Raw genomic sequence first — 21633 nt, 5'->3', positions numbered from 1 at the left:
ACATCTTTGGCCCTAAAAAGTTATCTTTTTGAAGTATGATTTGTATCAGTAAAATTCAGCCATTTTGAGATATAAAAGGTAATGAATCTTTATAAATATACATACTCGGGTATCCAGTGTAAAGTGGTTTTTAGTTTGGTTTGTTTTTGTTTTTAGGGGGAATGTTAGTTTTGGAGTACTTTATAGAAGGGCTTCAGAAACATTAACACTTTACTGTCACGTTGAGTAAGGCAAAAAGGAAAATAGAACTTTGGACATATTTCATAATCTTCACTTACCCTTTGAGAAGCATGTAGGTATGCTAGCCTGAAGCTATTTGTCCTTTTTTACATTGTTTCTCAGTAGTCATCTAGTATAGTCATCAGCTATTTAGCAGACACTAGTTGGCAATGAGAAAAGAATTTATTACTTCTTGTTCTTAAGCAACTGATACTGAGGGGATACAGAATTTAAAGTTTAATCACAACACAAATAATTTATAAAAATATCTGTGAAGTATTTTTTTGGACATGTTGTCTTTATTCCAGTCACTCCACTCTGACTTTGTAGCCAAAAATCAGCCATAAATAATAGGGAACTGAATGAGCATGGCTGCCTTTCAGTAAACCTTATATCAGCTTAACTAGGAATTTTAAGAACAAGAGGAAGCATTTAGAGGTTATCTTCTAGACCCTTGGCTTAATGTTATGTTTGGGTTTCTTTTAGAAGAGAATTTAAAATGTAACATTAAAGATAATCTGTAGCTAGGCTTGGTGACTTACTTCTGTATTTCCAGTACTCAATGAGGTTAAAGCAGGAAGATTTTTTGTGTGGAAATAGGCCTGAACTACGTAAGAGTTCCAGGTCAATCCGGGCTACTTAGCAAACCTTGTCTCAATCTGGGAAACATAATGAAACCCTGTCTCAAGCTTCACCTGAGGGAATTTCTATTTATTTAGGGTTTGCTTGATTGCTTTGTGGGGGAGCCTGGGCACTGTTTTTTAGTTTTTCTGCTCAAGGTTAGTGCTTTACCTTTTGAGCCACTTCAACTTTTTTGGTAGTTATTGGAGATGAAAGTCTCGTGGGCTTACCCTTACTAGCTTCAACCATAATCCTCAGATCTCACCCTCCTGATAACTAGGATTACAGGCATGAGCTACTGGCACCTGGCTAGTTTATTTTAAGAACTAATTTTAGAGGAAAAATGACATAACTCTTTTTAGGGCTGATAAGAACAGAAGAAAAGTCATGCAAAAACAGAAAAGATTTGTCCCTGTCACACAGAAATCAATGACAAATGATACAGAAGAAAGCCAAGTGAATGTCGTCCAAAAGACCAGCACCACAGGTAACCCTGGCGTGATAGTTTGGGTATGCTTGATCTTTTCTGTTGGTGTAATGGTAAATTTTTCTGAGAACCCTTATTTATTATATATAATATATGTAGTATTGTTTTCTTTGGTTTTAAAAAAAATTCTGGCACTATATAATTTATAAAAGGGTGCCTCTTCCCATTTTCCACTGGGATATGTTTTAGGAAAACGTGTCAAAGTGTCTCACCAAAAGGAGAGCTCATGAGGCGAAAGTTGTTGCAAGGATTTTAGTGTAACAGGGTTGAGGCAGAGGAGAGGAGACAGAAAAAGAGAAGCATTTCCTATTTCCTTGCAGTCAATGGAAGTTAAATACCAAAAGAAGACAAAGAATCTTTGCGCTTTAGAGTGTGTTTTTTTTCTGATCTAGAATTTTAGATTATTAGCCATTAGTTGAGCTTCTATTATGTCTTTTTTTTGTGGGGGGGAACTCAATAGGTTCCCCTGAATTATATTTCTTTGGCTTACTTCACAGTGGCTCTTGAAGAAGTACAAACCTGGTTAACGATGAAAGGGTGCCAAAATGTACATATATAGAAGTCATCAATAGGGCTGGGGATATGGCCTAGTGGCAAGAGTGCCTGCCTCATATACGTGAGGCCCTGGGTTTGATTCCCCAGCACCACATATACAGAAAATGGCCAGAAGTGGCGCTGTGGCTCAAGTGGCAGAGTGCTAGCCTTGAGCAAAAAGAAGCCAGGGACAGTGCTCAGGCCCTGAGTCCAAGCCCCAGGACTGGCCAAAAAAAAAAAAAGAAGTCATCAATAATGAAATAAATAGACAAAGTAAGCAGGTTTTTCTGATAGGCATCCTTCTCTCCAGGAACGATGTTTTCACTGGAAGAAGAGATTTAGGGGTCTGATTTCTGACACAGACAGAAATAACCACAGGTGGCAGTTCTTCTCACAATGAAGCTCACTGAATACCTGTCCTCATTTCTTCCCATAGTCCCAAACTCTTACCATGAACTTAAGAGGCTTATGCTGTTATGTGTGGGCACTTGTTTAAGCACATATAGTTTTTATTTTCTCTTAATCTATTGCCTGTTCAACTAAGATTGTTTTGGGGGGGAGAGACAGGAGGGTATCATTCATGGGCCTTGAATTTAGGGCCTGGGTGCTATCTCAGATCTTTTTCGCGCAAGGCTAGCACTCCACCACTTTGAGATACAGTAAACCACATCTGGTTTACTGGTGGCTAACTGGAGAGAAAAATCTCACGGACTTTCCTGCCTAGGCTAGCTTTGAACTGAGATCCTCGGATCTCAGCTCCTGAGTAGCTAGGATTATAAGCATGAGCCACCAGTGCTTGGCTCAACTAAGATTTTTGATGCTTTTGAGGACAAAGTAAACTTTCCTAAATATACTGTAAAGTTTGTTTTGATCAAAAATTAAGTTAGCTTGGATTTACTTATACCTTGGAGTATTTATGTATACTGAAGCCATAATTTCATATGCATGAAAAAATATGTAAGAGCAGTAGCTAATTAGCTTTCTCTTAATTGATATAACTAGAATAATCAGTAATTAATTTGTACAAAATGAGCCATATTGTTCTGCCTTAGATGGAACAAAACAAATTGAAAACAGTTATAAAAATAGGGCTCTCCAGTTTTTTTTAAAGAAAAGTGATTTTAGCAAAACCTTACTGTACAATGATTATGTCTAGTAAAACTACTTTTCATTGTAATCAAAGTGATAATGAATATCTGTAACATTGGAGTAGGCAGGTGATATTTTTCAGGTTGGCTCTCTATTGTAGGACAGCATCTTCTTGTGTTTTGTTTTAGGCAGAATCTCTGTGTTGTCCAGGCTTGTGAACTTGGATCCTCCTACCCCAACCTCCAGGATGCTGGGAATACAGACATGTAGCACAATATATTGCTGCAAAGCAGCTTATTTTCTTATGCAATCATTTGTTGAAAACTTTTATTTTCACAGACCTAAATAATAAGCACAGTGAATTACCAGGAGCTACAGAAGTAGCTAGCTATAGTAAATGTCAACGTAAACCACCTTTAAAGCTCCAACATGATGGGGTAAAATCTAATCAGGTAAGGCATGCATTACTGTACACTGATGTTTCAAGTAGTAATGAGGTTCAGGAACACAATGAAAGACAAATTCTGTGTAAGTATTAGTTTAGCTGACCAATCAAAATTCAGAAACTGCAAAAGCATAAAGGACTTCTGAGGGCTGGGTATGGATCAAGTAGTAAAGTACCTGTCTAATAAGCATGAAGCCATAAAATCAAATTCCGGTACCTCTAAAGGAGAAGTGATTTATTTGAGATCTCAGGAATTGCTGTTAGGGAAACAGCTTCTGGTAGTTCTAAATCAGTGTTCCAGAGAAAATTGGGAAGGAGAGAACAATAGTGAGCAAATGGTGCCGTTTATAAGGTAGCAAAAATGATTTTTTGAGAAAGCTATTAGAGATGAGAACAGGACAGTAACCAGTCAATGATTGTAAACAAAAGATATAGGTTTGGGGAGATAACAAAGTAACAGAACATTTACCTAGTATGGCAAGAGCCCTGGGTTTGGTAAACCTGCCCCCCCCCCGAAAAAAGTATATACTTACTAAAAACGTCCATAGAACAAGAGTCCAATAACTCTTTGTATCTTGACTCCGACAGAATGTAATCTATTCTAGCTCTGCAGTCAGAGGTAACCAAAGTTTGCAACCCTTGGCAGCAGCTGGAATCCTAAGTTTGAAAGGCACCTTAGTCCATTTTGAAAAACTCACTCAGTAGCTGGTCACTGGTGGCTCATGCCTGTAATCCTATAAACACAGGAGGCTGAGATCTGAGGATCATGGTTCAAAGCCAGCCCAGGCAGGAAAGTTGATGAGACTCTTATTAAAAAGTTTGAAGAAACAAAGTACATTAAATTAATAAAGGAATTGTGTGGGATAGTAGAAATCTAGATGTTGGTTCTAAAGTTCAAGCTGCAGCAAAATTTGTAGAACCACAGGTACCTAGCAGTTTGTACACTTGATACATGCTGTCAAAATTATTAAGTTCATGTGCAGAGACTAATTGTTAAAGTAAAAGTGAGTCATCTTTTGTTTTGAAGGACTTAGTTGGGGAAAAAGAGTACAAAAATTTGTCTTCAAAGAAACTGAAAAATTGTGAAGGAATAAATAAAAGGAAAAATAAAAGTCAGAAGCAAGGTAATATATCTTTAATAGTTTTGTAACTAGGAAGCTATTATTTGAAATGTTTTTAATGTGATCGAAGTGGTCTTATATATTTCATAATCTAAAATGATAAACTATTTTAATAGTTTTAAGTGCTTGGCTCTGTTGCTTTTACATAAGGTATTACAGAAGATAAACTTATTTGTTTGTTTTTTCTACTTATATTTTTGCTAGTATTAGGATTTGAATTCTGGGGTTGGGTGCTGTTCCTGAGATCCTTTTTCCTCAAGGCTAGTGGTCCTGAACCACAATGCTACTTCCAGCTTTTTCTTTGGTTAATTGAAGATGAGAGTCTCAGAGACTTTCCTGCTTGGGCTGGCTTTTTTATGACCCTCAGATCTCAGCCCCCTGAGTAGCTAGGATTGCAGGCATGAGCCACTGGCACCTGGCTAAACCATTATTATATTTTATTTTTGTCGGTTGTGGGGCTTGAACTCAGGGCCTGGGTGCTGTCCCTTAGCTTTTCAGCTTAAGGCTAGCACTCTACCACTTTGAGCCACAGCTCCACTTCCAGTTTTCTGGTGGTTAATTGGAGATAAGAATCTCCCGGACTTTCCTTCCCAGGCTGGCTTTGAATTGCGCGATCCTCAGACCTCAGCCTCCTGAATAGCTAGGATTACAGGCGTGAGCCACTGGCACCCAGCTTAAATGTATCTTTTTTTTTCTTTTTCTTTTTCTTTGCTAGCCCTGGGGCACTGTCCCCCAAGGCTAGCACTCTACTCCTTGTGCCACAGCACCATCTGCTTTTTCTGTTTATGTGGTGCTGAGGAATGAACCCAGGGCTTCTTGCATGCTAAGCAAGCACTAAAGCTACATTCCCAGCTAAAATGTTATTTTAAATGCCACACAATAAGTTTGCCTTCCTAAATGGTGATTATTTTATTAAATTATACAGCATAAAGACATGCTTTTGAAATGAATACTGTCATTTAGTTTTGTATACATGTGGATTTTTAGAGTGATATAAGTCCTTTATACTAAAATTTAAAGAACATTTTCTGTGAATGCTAGTAATTTTAAGGCTTCAAATTGAGAATTTTATGCTTAACTAGCACAATTTCTGTTTCATACATTACATGCCAAGTAAGGTTTTAGTGATCCCAATGATTTTCTGAGTCTCCTGAATACTCTACCTAAAGATTTGGTTTAGCTGGACGCTAGTGGCACACACCTATAATCATACCTACTTAGGAGGCTGAGTATTGCTCGAGTGTTGCCTGACTACTGAGGATCGTGGTTCAAAGCCAGTCCAGGCAGAAGTCTGTGAGACTCTTACTAAAAATTAACCACCCCTAAACCCAAAATGTGGTTGTGGCTCAAATTAGCCTTAAGCACGAACGCTCAGGGACAGTGCCCAAACCTTGAATTGACCCATAACTGAACAAAACAAACAAAAACCAAAACAGAATTGACTTAACGAATATTTTTGAAGTTTTTGTTGTTGTTTTTTGTTTTTGTTTTCGTGCCAGTCCTGGAGCTTGAATTCAAGGCCTGAGCACTGTCCCTGGCTTCTTTTTGCTCAAGGCTAGCACTCTGCCACTTGAGTCACTGCGCCCCTTCTGGCCTTTTCTTATATATGTGGTGCTGAGGAATGGAACCCTGGGCTTCATGTATATGAGGCAAGCACTCCTGCCACTAGGCCATATTCCCAGCCCCGTTTAACAGATAGTTTTTAGTGTTTAGTGTATTCATGAACATCTACTAACATCACCAAAACAAAAATGCCAACATGAAAATAAAAATTTCACCATTAAGGATCTTTTCCTTAGTCTGATAAAAAGATAAAATGTGTAATTGTAACAGCATTTTCAAGAAAATTTTACAAGTTTTGAAGTGTAGTCCTTCAATTGAGGAAGTCAAAACAGTTCATGGACTTTCTTGAATGCAATCATCACAGGTTGTGATTTGATTTGGTCATAAGTGAACAAAGTTAATGAAAATTAAGAACTGAGCACATGGCTGGGAATGTGGCTTAATGGTAGAATGCTTGCCTGGCATCCCTGAAGCCTTGGTCAATTCCTTAGTACCACATAAATGGAAAGAGCCAGAAGGGGTCCTGTGGCTCAAGTGGTAGAGTGCTAGCCTTGAACAAAAGAAGCTGAGGGACAGTGCCCAAGCCCTGAGTTCAAGCCCCAGGACTGGCCAAAAAAAAAAAAAAAAATTAGAAAGAACAGGAAAAAGTCATCTAATAGAAATAGAATATGGTTTAGATTTGGGGACAATGAGAGATCTGAACATGGGGAAGGCAGAGCTTGTAGAGTACCAGTAGACTAGGACAAATCATCAACAGAAACTGTGTATATGTGTGTGCTTGCACACGCACCAATACTACAGCTTGAACTCAGGGCCTGGGTGCCTTTCTTGAGCTACTTCACTCAATGCTAGCTTTCTACCACATGAACCCCAGCTCCACTGCCAGCTTTGTATGGTTAGAGGTGAGTTTTATGAACTTTATAGCCCAGGCTAGCTTTGAACCTCAGATCTCAGTTTGCTGAGTAGATAGGATTACAAGTGTCAGCCACCTGTACTCAGCTCCATCAAAAGATTTATATAAACCATTACATAATGTTTAGAATTCAAAGGGCAGTGATGTGAATAGACCTGTGCTTTAGGAAGATTAATATGATAATAGGATATAATGGAACTTGTGTTGAAAAATAGTATATTTTGTGAAAATATGTATACTTATGATTTTTGTATCTAATTTGTCTTTGATTTTTGTCTTACAAAATCTAAGAGAGAACTGAAGAATCAAATGTACCTATTGATATTCTAACTTCAAGAGAACAGTATTCAGATGATCAAAGAATGGCTGTCATGGTGAAAAAAGCTTTTATTTTATTAACACCACTTAAAACTAAAAAATTAATAGAAAGAAAATCCATGAAATATAATCTGTCTTCTGACACTACTAAAGCAGTAACAGAGTTTGTAGTACCAAGACATCAAGAAAATGATTCAGACTTAAATGAAACTGAAAGTCATGTCAGTATGTCCACAGGGACAGGGACTTCAGAAAATACATTTGGGTATACTGTAGGTTGTAAAAATATGAGCAAGGAAGATTGCAGTGCAGATCATTTACTCACTGTCAACCAGAAAATGATAATGCCTAGCCCTAAAAATGAAGCAGTCATCAGCGACGTTAAGAAAAATACCAGGTTGAAATCAAAACTGAGGAAAATTGAAAAACAAGTACCTATGTCATCTTCCAGTCATCAGCCTTCATCAGATTTGTCCAGTGAAGAAAATGAAACAGAAGAAGAGATTAGAAAGAAAATTCTGATTAAGAGAACCAGAGAAGCCAACACCAAAGAAACAGTTCACCTGAGAAGAAACGCAAGAGACATCACAAAGGATATCCTCTTGATGTCAGAATCTGAAACTGAGGAAAGTGAGACTGAAGTTTACATAAAGCAAAAGAAAGCTAGGTCTTCTGCGAAAGAAACACTTCTGAAACCCAGTGATAGCAACAAGCTACCCCTAAGACATTTACCAGGCTCAATTTATGACAGAGAATGGAATGAGAAGGAATTGGAGAAACTTCATTAGTAAGTACTTACATTTGACTCTAGAAATCTATAGGGTGACTATGTTAATAAAAGACATAAAAACAGAATGGCTAATCATTATCAATATAGTGATGTAAATAGTGAGATTTTGAAGATTGGGGTGATACATTGTGTGTGCTGCTGCCAATACATTGATCTGATATGAATTGAATTTGGCTATATAGACTTAAAAGTTTGAGTAGTGTGGTTATACACATAACAAGATCATAATTGAGTGAAGACTGAACAGGAGGGTAAAAAGATGAAAGCAGTTTAGGTGGACACTCCCAAGGGAATTGCTTAAAGGTGAGGAACAGAAAAGTATGGGGGTAATCAAAGAGAGTGTGAGATATTGGGATATGTTTGGTTACTTACTTGCTTATTGGTAAAGTGACAGATGCCAGAGTATGCTGATCTAGTAGAAAAGGATTGATAAAAGAGAGAAGAAATATTCTACACTTTTCCATTCCCTAAGTGCCCTTCTACCTGCATAACGTTGGGAATTGTTTTCTTTTTTCTTTCCCTTCCTTTCCTTCTTTCCCTTTCTCCCTCCTACTTTCTCCCTCGTGTGTGTGTGTGTGTGTGTGTGTGTGTGTGTGTGTGTGTGTGTGTGTGTGTGTGTGTGTAAAGGATCTAAGTAGCCTAGGATAGCTTTGAACTTGAGATCCTTCCATCTTTGTCTCCAATTGCTGGGATTACAGGCATGTACAGGCATGTGATTTCATATCATTTGGCCCAGTAATAGGGCTGAACTCAGTACCTCAAATTCTTCCTCAGCTTTTTCTGCTTATATCTAGCACTCTTCCACTTGAGCCACACCTTCACTTCTGGCCTTTGGCTGTTTGAGGCAAGAGTCTAAAGGATTTGTCAGCCTGAGCTGCTTTCAATTGTGATTTTCAGATTTTAGCCTCCTGAGCAGCTGAGATATATTCCTAAGTCAGTGGTTCGCAGTATATCGTGTTTTGTGTTTGTTTTTGATGGTGCTTGGGTTTGAACTTAGGGCCTTATGCTTGCTAGGCAGGGGCTCTTGAGCCAGCCACTTTTTTTTAGCCCTTTTTTTCAAATCTACTTTCTTCAAGTATTTCTGTGATATTCTATTCATCAGTTTCCTGATTGTCCTTCTGCCTTATTTGCAGGCAGAGAAAATAATCTTATTCCCCAGTTACAGTTCTTACCTGCTTTCCTGTTCTGGTAATATTAGAGATCTTTTGTCCTCCTCGATTCTAACTTTCCCTTTTGTACAATTCTCAAATTGGTGTTCTGAACTTGTGTTTACCTTTACTGCTGAACACAGCTATATAAACTTCACTTTGACCTTACTTAGTGAAGGTTGAGAAGTTTATCTTTACTTGGTAAAACAAACTTATTTTCCCATGCTGTTGCCTACTTTGCCTATTTCTGTTTCTAGAAATGTAATTCCTTTCACCAAACTGGAAAGAATTATGCCCTTATTGATTTAAAATCAAAATAACAAAGTTACTAAAGGCTACTCCCTAGTCATCTCTCTATGATCTACTCTTTTGACAATACTCCTTTCAGACCTTTGAGGCTTTTGCCTGACTTGTGGTAGTAGTACTGTTATTTGTACTTTATTTCTGGCTGTGTAATCTGTTTGCTATATCTCTAGATTAGACTTAATACACAGCTGTGATTCTGGTAGATCTAAAAGCCTCACTGCATTTCTTTGTGGTCTTTAAATTTTCTAAGATTCTTTCCTCACAACAAAAGCAGACTATGGTATGCTTTTATCTTTTCCAGCTGTGTCCCTCTACCATTTCCTTATAATAAAGTGTTTCAAGTTTTACTGAATATTAGAGTTTAAATATGCTCACACAACAAAGACTACTTTCAAATACGGTGGAATAAGCACATTCTTTTGGTTCTTCTACTGTGCTGCTTATATAAAATCTGGGCAGAATAAATGGTAAAGGTTTTTGGGTTATTTCCCCCTTGCTTTTACTAGGGTTTGATTTCAAGGCCTTATCTTTGCTGTGTGTTCTGTCCCTGGAACCATGCCTCCAGAACCTTTTGCTCTCCTGTTCAGTCTCCTGTTTTTTGCCCATGGCAAGCCTCAGACCTCAGTCTTCCTGCCTGTTGTCCTATATAGCTGAAGTTCTGGGAGTATAGCATCAAGATTGGCTTATTGGTTAAGAAGGGTCTAGCTAACATTTTTTTGTCCAGGTTGCACTCAAAGTGGAATCCTCCTGATTCTGCCTTTGGAATCACTGGGATTATAGGAGTGTCGCCACTGTTCATGATCTCATGCAGATATTGTTAATTTGGGGAAGTGAGCCCTTTGGAGAAGTCTGTAATGTTAAGACACCATCAAACCATTGAGGAATTCCTAATTTTTTCCTCTTCATCCCCAAATGAGAATGAAAGCTACCAAAAATCTAGAAAGTATGGGCAAAAAGTCAAGTTGAAGTTGAGTAGAAAATAATTCCAGGTTGAGGAGCAGGAAAGAGGACTCCTAACACTCAGAACAGAGAAAAATCCCAGCTCACTTTTCAATCCAGTCTTCTTATAATTCCATAGGGGCTACAGTCAGGATGGCTAAGCAACCATAGCTACATAGTGTCTCTAAAAGTATGTGAAATAAAGGCATGCTATAATTAAGAGGACAGTGTTAGTACAAGTTGAGTACTTCTAATGTGAAAAATCCAAAATGCTCCCAAATCCAAAATTTTACTTTTTGGGTGCTGACAAATTGCACAAATGGAAAATTCAACACTTGACCTCATGTGATGAGTATACACAGGTACACTCAAAATAATTATATAAAGTTACCTTTTGGAAAAGTATATAAATCAGTGTTAGAGTGTGTGCCTAGCACATGCGAGACCCTAGGTTCAATCTCCAGCTCTACAAAACAAACTAACTGGGGCTGGGAATATGGCATAGTGGTAAAGTGCTCACCTCATATACATGAAACCCTGGGTTCAATTCCTCAGCACCACATTATATAGAAAAAGCCAGAAGTGGCGCTGTGGCTCAAGTGGTAGAGTCTAGCCATGAGCAAAAAGAAGCCAGGGACAGTGCTCAGGCTCTGAGTTCAAGCCCCAGGACTGGCAGAAAAACAAAACTAACCAATTACTCTGACCTAAAGTGTGTGGAAAACAAATAGATTTTATGCTGAGACTATCCCTAAGATATTCCTAAGATATGGTACACACAAATATATAACAAGATCTGGGGGGAAAAAAGCAAAAGCACATTTCAGATATACTGAATCTTTACTTTTTGGGGGCTAACTAGTGAGTTAAATAGCAATTTTCTGGCTGAAATGTCATCCTTACTACAGTATAAAAAGGACTGCAAGGAGATGGAAATATGTTATCCTGGATCCTAAGTTGTTATTTACAAGTCAACTTTCATGTTGAATTGGGAATTATCTTATAGTTTTTCTTATTTTAGTTCCAGTTTCCTTTCATTAAGAGAACATCCCTAAAATATTTACTTGTATGATGAATAGTACGTTAAAATCAAACTGAGGAGGTTTTTAGATAAGGAGTGCACAGCCTTTATCTTTTTTTTGTTTTTTGGCCAGCCCTGGGCCTTGAACTCAGGGCCTGAGCACGGTCCCTGACTTCTTTTTGCTCAAGGCTAGCACTCTGCCATTTGAGCCACCGCGCCACTTCTGGCTGTTTTCTATATATGTGGTGCTGAGGAACCAATCCCAGGGCTTCATGTATATGAGGCGAGTACTCCCCACTAGGCCAAATTCCCAGCCCAGCCTTTATCTTCTTTAGTCATACGTATTTAATAGAATTGACTGTGCTATTCCCATACATGCACACATCATGCATCAACTACCCTTCTACCGTCCTAAGCATAAGACTTTCTGATAGGCAGTTTGTAGCCTGGATATATAAGAACTGAGAGTTTATCTTCCAGTGTACATTGCATCAATTGAGATTTGAAAAACAGTAAATAAAAATCATACAAGAATTCTCCAAAAGATCAAATCTCGTACTTAGAAGAAAGCCATGTTGAAATAGGAAAAAAATTCAGGTTTAATAAAACACAACAAAATAGTTTGAAGGTATCTATTGGGAACATAAGATTATATCTTTGTATTTCAAGTAGTAAGCAGAAAGTCACTGAGTGTGTACAGCGAATAGGGTCTTTTCCTCAAATAGTTGTCTAGAATGCTTTTGGTAATCTCATTGACTCAGTGCTTTCAGGTTTTTACTTAATTGAATTTCTTGTTTTTAAATTAGTTTTGTTTTTCCATAGTGCTTTTTCATCTCTTCCAAAACACAAACCTGGTTTCTGGGAAGAGGTAGCTATGGCAGTAGGTTCTCGAACTGCTAAGGAATGCCAAAGGAAATACATGGAAGATCCCCGAGGCAAAAAATCCAGGAAACATGTCGCCAAGAAAAAGCAGGCCAATTCCAAAGACCAAAATGGTAACCATTGTAAAAAGTATTATCTGAGTGCACTCAGTGCAGAGTTCTAATCACTCGCGAAGAATAATTAATATTTATCCATCAGTGTTGTTACAAGTATTTTCTGAAAATAGTAGAATGGACTTTAGAGATCATCTGTTTAAAGTCTTAACCAAAGGTCATGACATACATTAATAACCTTGTCCTGTGAATTTGTTCTTGGAAAGTTAAAATAGGATACAAAGACCTCATCAGGCATGTAGTACGACAGATGTGGGAAATAGCCTTAGTAACCTTACCCTACATAGTATTATTACCTAGTTTCTCTGAGAATCTTGTATGCTAATTATGCTGCATAGCTTTCACTGCTGAATCATTTATTATATAGGAATGTTTAAAATAATACTTTTTTCCCTTGCTGGTACCATGGCTTGAACTCAAGAGCCTCATGCTCTCTATGAACTTTTGCTCACTCTACCACTTGAGCCATTCCTCCAGTAAAACCATTTGCTGCTTAACTGAAGATGGAGTGTTTTGGACTTTTCTAAAAGAGATCCTCTGATCTCAGCCTCCTGAGTATTAAAGACATAAAGAGATTATTACTTTACAAAATAGTTCATGTAAATGACCAACTCCATATTAAAACTGTCTTGAGGCTGGGTGCTAGTGGCTTGTACCTTTAATGTTACTCAAACTCAGGAAGCTGATATATGAGAATCTCTTTGATACAAAGATTTTAAGTCAGGCCAGGGAGACTAATCTGAGAGAGACTCTCATTTCATTAACCAGCAAAAAATCAGAGTAGAGAGTGGGCACTGGGTGCTCACACCTGTAATCCTAATTACAGGATTGTGGTTCAAAGCTAGTCTGGACAGGAAAGTCCGTGAGTCTTACCACCAGAAAACCAGAGGGGGAGTGGTGGCTCAAAGTGGTAGAGTGCTAGCCTACAGAGAAGCTCAGGGACAGCTTCTAGCCCGAGTTCAAGCACTGACTGACCAAAAAAAAAAAAAAAAAGGTCACAGTAGAGGTGGTAGAGTGTTAATCTTCAGCAAAAATGCCAAGCCAAGAGCATGAGGCCCTGAGTTCACATTCTAAAACAGTCACCCCACCCCCCCCCCCCCAAAAAAAATGTCTTCACTCTTCAGGTCAGAGAAGCAATGCCAATACAAAGCCAAGTGTTCAGATAACTGCAAAAGTGGGAACTCTTCAACGGAAGCGACAAATAAGGGATTTTCTGGAACATTTGCCACAAGATGACCATGAAGATTTTTTCACTGCAACTCCCTTTCAGGATAAAAAAGTACTGGTAAGAAGAGTCTAAAATATACGAAACCATTGTTTTCTTTTTCTGTACTGATTTCTGTATATTTTGTTTCTCTAGTTCTTCCCTGACAAATTAACTCTATCCACGAGAGTTCATCCTAAGAAATTCAGAAAACCAAAAATCTTTGTAAAGAAAAAAGTCTTTGCAGCAAAAAATGTCCAAAATCTTTTTCCAAAACAATACACATATTGAGAGCGTATTAAAGATACAAATGTGGGGATTTTGGCAACTGAATTAAGTATTTAAATTGAAAGAGCTAGATTAAATTTATAATAAACTAGATGATCTTCAATTATAAAGACTGTATCTAGTATAGACTTTTAACCTGACCTTCTTCCTTATTCATCTGAGGCCATTTATGTTCCCTTCACAATACCATGATCCTTCAGGGTTGTTCCATTTATCTTATTGCATCATCATTTAATCCTGTAAAATGTATGTTTGGGATTATATGCAATAGCAACATTAAAAACTTATGAAATAGAAAGCCAAGCTTGGGATGGTGGCACATACCTTTAATCCCAACACTGGGAGGCTGAGGCAGGGATTATATCTCAAACACACACACGAGAGAAAGAAGAAAGGAAAAAATAGCAGATTGCCTTATCTACTGTGACATATGTCCACTTTCCATTTTTCTTTTTTGTTTGCTTGTTTTTGTGACAAAATCAGTCTTGCTATGAGCACAGGTACCCTTGAACTCATAGCCTTAAGCCTCAGCCTCCTGAGTGTTGGGATTATAGGCCTGAGCCACACCAGGCCATTTTACCTATGATTTTACCATAAAAGAAAGCACTACTTTGTGTGTGTGTTCCAAGAGAACTGCATACAAACAGAAGGATGGTGAGGTTTGTGCCTTCACTTCCGGCCCCTCTGCCCATACGTTCTTTCCTAGAGCAGTGTGATGGGCTCTGGATATCTGGTTGTCCAGTCAAAAGGGCTACATTAGGGGGTGACACTGAGGGGTTGGCAGTCTTAAAGGAAGAACCCAATACTGAAGTAATCATAGTTTCATTTTATTGTGTTAACACCTAAGATCAGCACACTGGGTTAATCTATTCTTTTACCTGCTTATAAAAGCAATTTTATTAAAATAAATCTGTGCATATTGTCTATTGCAACTTTCATACTGCAGTGACAAGATGAATAACTGGGACAGAATATGAATTAACTCTATAGAAACAATTCCTTGCTTTTGATCTACGACTCTTCAGAAATACGTTTTATTGTCTCCATTTTGCACAAGACAAATTTGTTGTTGGGCTTTTAAGTAAATGAGGTTCTATAGTCTATTACGGTTTTTAATTATATAGTTTCAAAAACCATTAAAGAGGTAAACAATTAGCCCACCAAAAGACATTTTGTGCTAATGAGAAAATTTATTTTTATGGGTACCTGATGAAAGAATTTGTTTTATAGTTGCCAAGTTTTCAGTACAGTCAAGACGGTGATTCTCTCCTAAATATGAACAAAAATGCAACAACTCCTTCATCAGCTATCTTTCCACTGGCAAAAACTCCTCAGTGTCAACATGTCAGCCCTGGTATGCTGGCCTCTATAAAAAGGTAAATCCACATTTGACACTCACTTTATACATCAACATACTGAGGTACTTTTCACCATTTTGTGAATTGGTGAATACAGGCACAGTAGAGGAAACAAAAGCAATGATTAATTCTTAAAATTAGGATGGACAGGTTTGGCATGTTAGGTGTTGATATTCAATAGATGGAACTGGAAGAGAACTTACATTTTATATTAGGATAAATTTAGATTGGATTGGCTTTACATGTAAAAAGTTAAAACATGAACCAGATAAACTTTGGAGAATTAGCATCTTGGATTGAGGTGTTTCTAACTGATGCTAAACCTACAAACCACCAAAGAGGTGAGTAATTTTATAAGTTTTACATGGTACCAACAACCAAAAATTATTATTGAAAGACAATCTGAGAAAATGTGATGCGATTTATAACAAGCAAAATGTTAAGAAGAAAAAAACAGAAGTCTTTCCATGCACTGTCAGTATTTATCAACACACCCTTTCACCCAGGATCCTGCTTCTAGAATTGTTTATGTTACTATATGGTAAAATGTCCAAGATATAGTAAAGGAAAAGCGCTAGGTGTGTTGAATAATGTCCTGCCTATTCTTTGTGTAAATAGAGGCTATATAATGTATGAATATATATTTGGGTTTTTTTCCCCTATTTGTAGCTGTCTACACCAATTGAGACAGGGTCTTACAACATAGCACAGGCTGGACTGGAATTTGCTCTGTAGTCCAGGTTGGCTCTGTAGTCCAGTTCTTAATTCTCCTGCCTCAACTTCCCAATTGCTGTAATTCCATATATGAGACACCAGGCTTGGCTGTGTACGTTTGTATGGATGTGCATATACACAGTGTTAGCTTTGAGCACAAAGAGGCTCAAGGACAGCGCCCAGGCCCTGAGTTCAAGCCCCAGGACTGGTATGTAGGATCAAAGATATCATGAACAATAGGACTAGAAATATGAAAATAGCCTCCAAGTCCAAAAGTAAGTAAGCAGTTAATGTATTTTTTTTGTTAACAGAGTAATATGTAACTTTAAGAATCCTGATGTTTACAGGATATCATGTATTCCTAAAATCCTAGCACTGTAGAGATGGAATCTTAACAGATTAACAGGCATATCTTACAAAGCGCTTATCCCTGAACAACTGGCTAGGCCTGTCAATTTGTTAGCAACTTGGTAACAACTGGCTAGTTTATTCATTTGCTATAAAGCAGTGTTTGTGATTCACACAAATACATGAATACAGTCACAAATTATACTTTTCCATGCCAATAAGGAAAAAAGAGATGAACAATAAGCATTGCAAAATTTCTTGAAATATTCTTATTGCCTTTACCATGTTAAGATGAAAATAAAATGTTTAATTGAGCCATGTGCTGGTGGTCATGCCTGTAATTCTAGCTACTTGATGCTGAGATCTGAGAACCAATACAAAGGCAGCTTAGGCCGTAAACTTCAAGAGACTTCACTCGAATTCACTTTGTAAAAATTTAAGTAAAGCAGAATTTAGATTTTTGTCAATTTCTACTCAACTTAGAGATAAAAGTAAGAGATAGCCAAGTTCATTATATTATCCCTAGCTACTTAGAAGACTGAGTTCGGGAGACTGGAACTTTTAAGCCAGCCCAAGCACACAGGTCTGAGAAATGACATCTCCAATTAACCAGCAAAATGCAAGAAACTTAGCTCCATTGGTAGAGCACCAGCCATGAGCAGGCATGCTAAACTAGAACAAGCTAAGCCTGGAGTTCAAGCTCATGTAGTGGTGAAAAGGAAAAGAAATGAGCCTGATAGTTAATGATGACAACATTGTTTTGTATTCAAACAGGGATGATTGTGATAGATATGTTTTTCATATGCAAAAAACTCATAAAAGTCATGGTGGCATGGTTTGGGGCAACGTTAGGAGAAAAACAGTAAGTATTTTTATCCTTATAAGTAAATAACACTTTTTTGTACATCAAATATATGAGAAATTGTGGTAGTAAACTAACAGTCCCTGCTCTGTGGGTACTTAAAACCTAATGTAGGTAAATTCTAATAGGCTATGAATAAGTATATAAACCCTGAAGGATTACAGGTGGCTGAGGAGAATGAGTTGGATGTACAGTTGTGAAAGAATCTTTGAGGAGAATGGGGATGAGTTGAGGGAGAGAATACTCTTATCCCCTAAAAATACTTTCTCAGACTACATTTGGCTTTCTTGGGTTATCTCTAAACACTGGGATTATATAATCTTTCGTATCAGGGTTCAGTTGTATATGGGATGTGTCTGGGGACTCAGTTCTTCAAAAGATTCTGTACTCCATGATTGAACTAACCAAACATCTTCTCAGGAATCCTTAAGATTCTCTTTTTCAAATCTCTCATTCCTTAATGAGAATGAAATTTTAGTTTCCTACAGAGGAACTTGAGTTACTGTAGCAGTCTAGTTTATTAAGGTAAAAAGCAATTAATATAGTAACTGTAAGGTCCACTTCCGCCCAGTACCTACTTGTGTTACCTAGGTACTGGCACACCTAGAGGCACCTCCCCTCACTTGGCCACACCTCCCTTCCCCTACCCTAGATAAGGCAGGGCCTGGCGTGGTCAGCCCTTCTCTCTGGCCATGCCTCATCTTGGCCATAGGCCAAAAGCTTGGGAATAAACTTTTCTTTCTTGCCTGAATACCACATGGCGCTCTCCTTTATAGGCTACCTACTTTAATAAACCTTAGGGTAACAAGAGACCAAAGATTAGGTTTCTGGTTTCTGCTTTGCAACCCAGTAAGCTGGGTTGCTTTATCAAGCACCAAAGGCACTGTTTCTAAAACTTCAATATGCACAGGGGTTACCAGGAGTTACTAGGGGATCTTGTTAAAACCCCAGACTCTGACACAATAAATTGGAGATTCTGTGAGTCTGGCGGCTGTGGGTGATGCCCCTGCTGCTAATTCTGCTGCAGCACACTCAATGTTTTTCTCCACAAAATGAGCAGAGCTTGATATGGATGATAAATTATAAAATGATAAATTATGAAAAAAGTTTCTGTTTCTTGGGTCCTCTTAATTCTGAGCTTGTTTCCCTTAGTGTAGATAATTTAAGCAACCTACCAAGCTATGTTCATGATTTAGCTACTGTTGTCATGGCCTAATGTTTTGTAGCCAGTGTGCTAACAAGGGAAGAACAAATTGTAATGAATTCAAGGCCTGACTCTTCCTCTGTGTCACAATGAGGTCAAGCCTTAAGCTTCCTAGTCTTCCTCATGTTTTGTATGACAGTGGGGATTATCATGATACTGCCTTATGTCAGTGAATGGTTTTGAGGGTTAAAGGATGTATGTGGTGTTTTGCCTCATCTGTAGTACGATGGACATGTTTATATCTGTAATTATTTTGATGATAAAATCTGCTTATATTTTTAATTCACCCAGGTTATTGAGGATTTAAATGACATAAGTGCTTAATATATTTTGGCAACTTAGCTTACTGTATTTTTTTTTTTTTTTGGCCAGTCCTGGGCCTTGGACTCAGGGCCTGAGCACTGTCCCTGGCTTCTTCCCGCTCAAGGCTAGCACTCTGCCACTTGAGCCACAGCGCCGCTTCTGGCCGTTTTCTGTATATGTGGTGCTGGGGAATCGAACCTAGGGCCTCGTGTATCCGAGGCAGGCACTCTTGCCACTAGGCTGTATCCCCAGCCCTGTATTTTTTTTATAGTAGTGTTTGCCAGTAAGGGAAAGACAACACGGATTAAGCCCCAGGCTTTGCCCTGGATAAGCATAGAAAAGAAGTAGGCAAATGTACCCAAGGCCTAACGTATGAAACTGTAACCTCTCTGTCCATCACTTTGACAATAAAAAATACATATATATCAAAAAAAAGAAGTAGGCATTTTACAGATAACTATGAAATGATTATATGATGTTACACTTTTATGTTTGGAATACCTTGGGGATAAAGCATGCTTACCTTTGGGAGGTACTGTTTAGCTATTAATATGAACTCTTTTGTAGGTTGAAACTGATTTGCCAACTGTACTATCAAGAGAAACCTCGTTTAACAAAGGTAATATATTTCTTTTGTAGCTTAATTCTCTTACATGGTAATCTGTTTGTTTGGATAGTATTAAAATATTTAGTTCCTTGCAGCTTAATTGAAATTACTTGGGAATTAATCATTTCTCTTCCACTTATCTATATAGGTTTAGGAGAAAATTCTGGCTTTGGAAAACTATTTTCTAATGGTATGGAAACTTCAGATGAAGAAGAGAAAGATTATTATTTCTCAAACTCTGACTCATAGTAAGAATGAGAAAAATAGGACTTCCAGGATTTTTACCATGAAGCTGATAGAGAATGGGATTTTCTTTGTAACATAGCTTCCTATGAAAATGCGGACTGTCTTCAGATTTCCATGTTTGAATTCAAAGTACAATATGGAATATTCCTCAGTGCTCAGCCTACCAGCAATGGAAGGAAAACTTTTGCTTGTGTAGATACTTGTAAATCTTGTTCTTTGTAATATTAAAATAGTTGTCTCTTATGAGCTTCTAAGTCTGTTTACTTTAACGAAGTCATGTCCCAAGTACATTTTAGGTGTTTTCAAGAATATGTACTACCATTAAGTGGGGGAAGGCAGAGGGAAGGAAGAGGATGGTCTACCTAAAGAAAACCCTTAGCATTTCCTGCCACTTGATGTTACATTGACTTAGTGTTTAAATTACATTGTTGAAACTATTTAACATGCTTCTCCCTTGTCTTTCTTAAATCTTATGATTGACCTATCTGTGAAACCTATATAAATTTAATTCATTGCTTTTTCATTGTCTTACTAGGTAGAGCCAGGATATATGTTGTATGGATTCTTCAGCCTAACACACATGCAGCAGTAACTTAAAAGATTAGACCAGATTAGAGAAACATTCATTTAATCACTCTAAGGAGTCATTTTTATGTCATTGTTAACATTTTGTCTTTTCACTGGCAGCTATTTTATGAATAAAGTTTTTTGTTTTTTTGGTTTTTTTTTAGATTATTCTGCGATTGTCTTAAAACCTGACAAACTATTTCCCTTCTGGTTACAGTAGACATTCTCTTATTCTTTCCTCACAGTTAGATTTTTCAAATAAAACTAGTTTGCTTTTATAGTATGCTTCTGGGCTGTTTTATGAAGACATGCATTTTGTTATTGATTCTATTTAAGTTTACTCAGAAAATATTATACTTTCAGTAGAAAATAACACTTTGTTTCTTAAGAATTTAGTCAGTAATAGCAATTGTTGAACTAAAGGATTTATAGCAGAGAGATTTGAACAGAACAGTTCAATTGGACTAAGATCTTTCTTTAGCCACCAAGTCATTCTTGGTAGCTATAGGACAGGCACAAAAGAAATGCTTATGTCATAGTGACCCTTAAAAATTACTGTTGTATGGCTGGGAATGTGGCTTAGTGGTAGAGTGCTTGCCTGGCATGCATGAAACCTTGGGTTTGATTCCTCAGTACCACATGAAAAGAAAAGGCTGGAAGTGCTGTGGCTCAAGTGGTAGAGTGCTAGCCTTGAGCAAAAAGAAACCAGGGATATGGTGCCCAAGCCCTGAATCACAAGCACCACAACTGGCAAAAAAAAAAAGCTATATAATTTGGGTTGCCAATATACTTCCTGTGGTGACAGTGGATAGTATTTTAGGAGTTTAAAAAGTCTCATAGCAGAGGGAGAACTGGGCAGCCACATGCAGAAAACTGAAAGTGGATCCCAGCCTGTCACCAAGCACTAACATCAACTCAAAATGGATTAAAGACCTCCACATCAGACCTGAAAGTACTGCAGGACAGAGTAGGAGAGACACTAGAACTTATAGGCGCAGGCAGGAACTTCTTGAACAGAGTCCCAGGGACACAACAAATTGGAGAGACTCAACAAATGGGACTATATTAAAAAGATTTCTGTGCAGCTAAAGACATTGCTACTGAACTAGAAAGACAGTGAACCAATTGGAAAAATATATTTACCAGCAATGCAACGAAGGCCTAATATCCATCATATTCCCCTTCCAAACATAATAAACCAATCACTAAATGGGCAAAGGACCTAACTAGACACTTCTCAGAAGAAATAAAAATGTCAAAGAAACACATGAGGAAATGCTTATCAACCCTGGCAGTAAAGGAAATACAAATAAAAACAACACTGAGATACTACCTTCCCCCAGTCAAAATGGCCTATATTCTGAATTCAGATAACAAATGCTGGTGGGGATGTGGAGAAAGAGGAACCCTACTGCAGTGCTGGTGA

General features: G+C 37.8%; 1 protein-coding gene across 3 annotated transcripts in view; it reads left to right on the top strand.

Annotated features, from left to right (window-relative positions):
- Mis18bp1 (MIS18 binding protein 1) overlaps positions 1-20485 on the top strand; it is a 30391-nt gene extending 9906 nt beyond the window's left edge. For 2 of the 3 annotated variants that reach the window (XM_048361789.1, XM_048361788.1), the window contains exons 8-17: positions 1203-1327; positions 3290-3402; positions 4423-4519; positions 7284-8097; positions 12334-12506; positions 13631-13791; positions 15229-15374; positions 17193-17280; positions 19355-19406; positions 19543-20485. In XM_048361789.1, the coding sequence (XP_048217746.1) occupies positions 1203-1327; positions 3290-3402; positions 4423-4519; positions 7284-8097; positions 12334-12506; positions 13631-13791; positions 15229-15374; positions 17193-17280; positions 19355-19406; positions 19543-19643 (1870 nt within the window). In that variant the 3' untranslated portion in view covers positions 19644-20485. The remainder of the gene's footprint in view (positions 1-1202; positions 1328-3289; positions 3403-4422; positions 4520-7283; positions 8098-12333; positions 12507-13630; positions 13792-15228; positions 15375-17192; positions 17281-19354; positions 19407-19542) is intronic. The other variant, XM_048361790.1, reaches the window with a different exon arrangement.
- The last annotated feature ends 1148 nt before the right edge of the window (positions 20486-21633 follow it).

This window comes from Perognathus longimembris, chromosome 14 (genome assembly GCF_023159225.1).
Source record: "Perognathus longimembris pacificus isolate PPM17 chromosome 14, ASM2315922v1, whole genome shotgun sequence".
In the NCBI taxonomy this organism is placed as follows: Eukaryota; Metazoa; Chordata; class Mammalia; order Rodentia; family Heteromyidae; genus Perognathus; species Perognathus longimembris.
The sequence above is the reverse complement of the archived record's forward strand: the minus strand, read 5'-3'. Positions and strand labels throughout refer to the sequence as shown.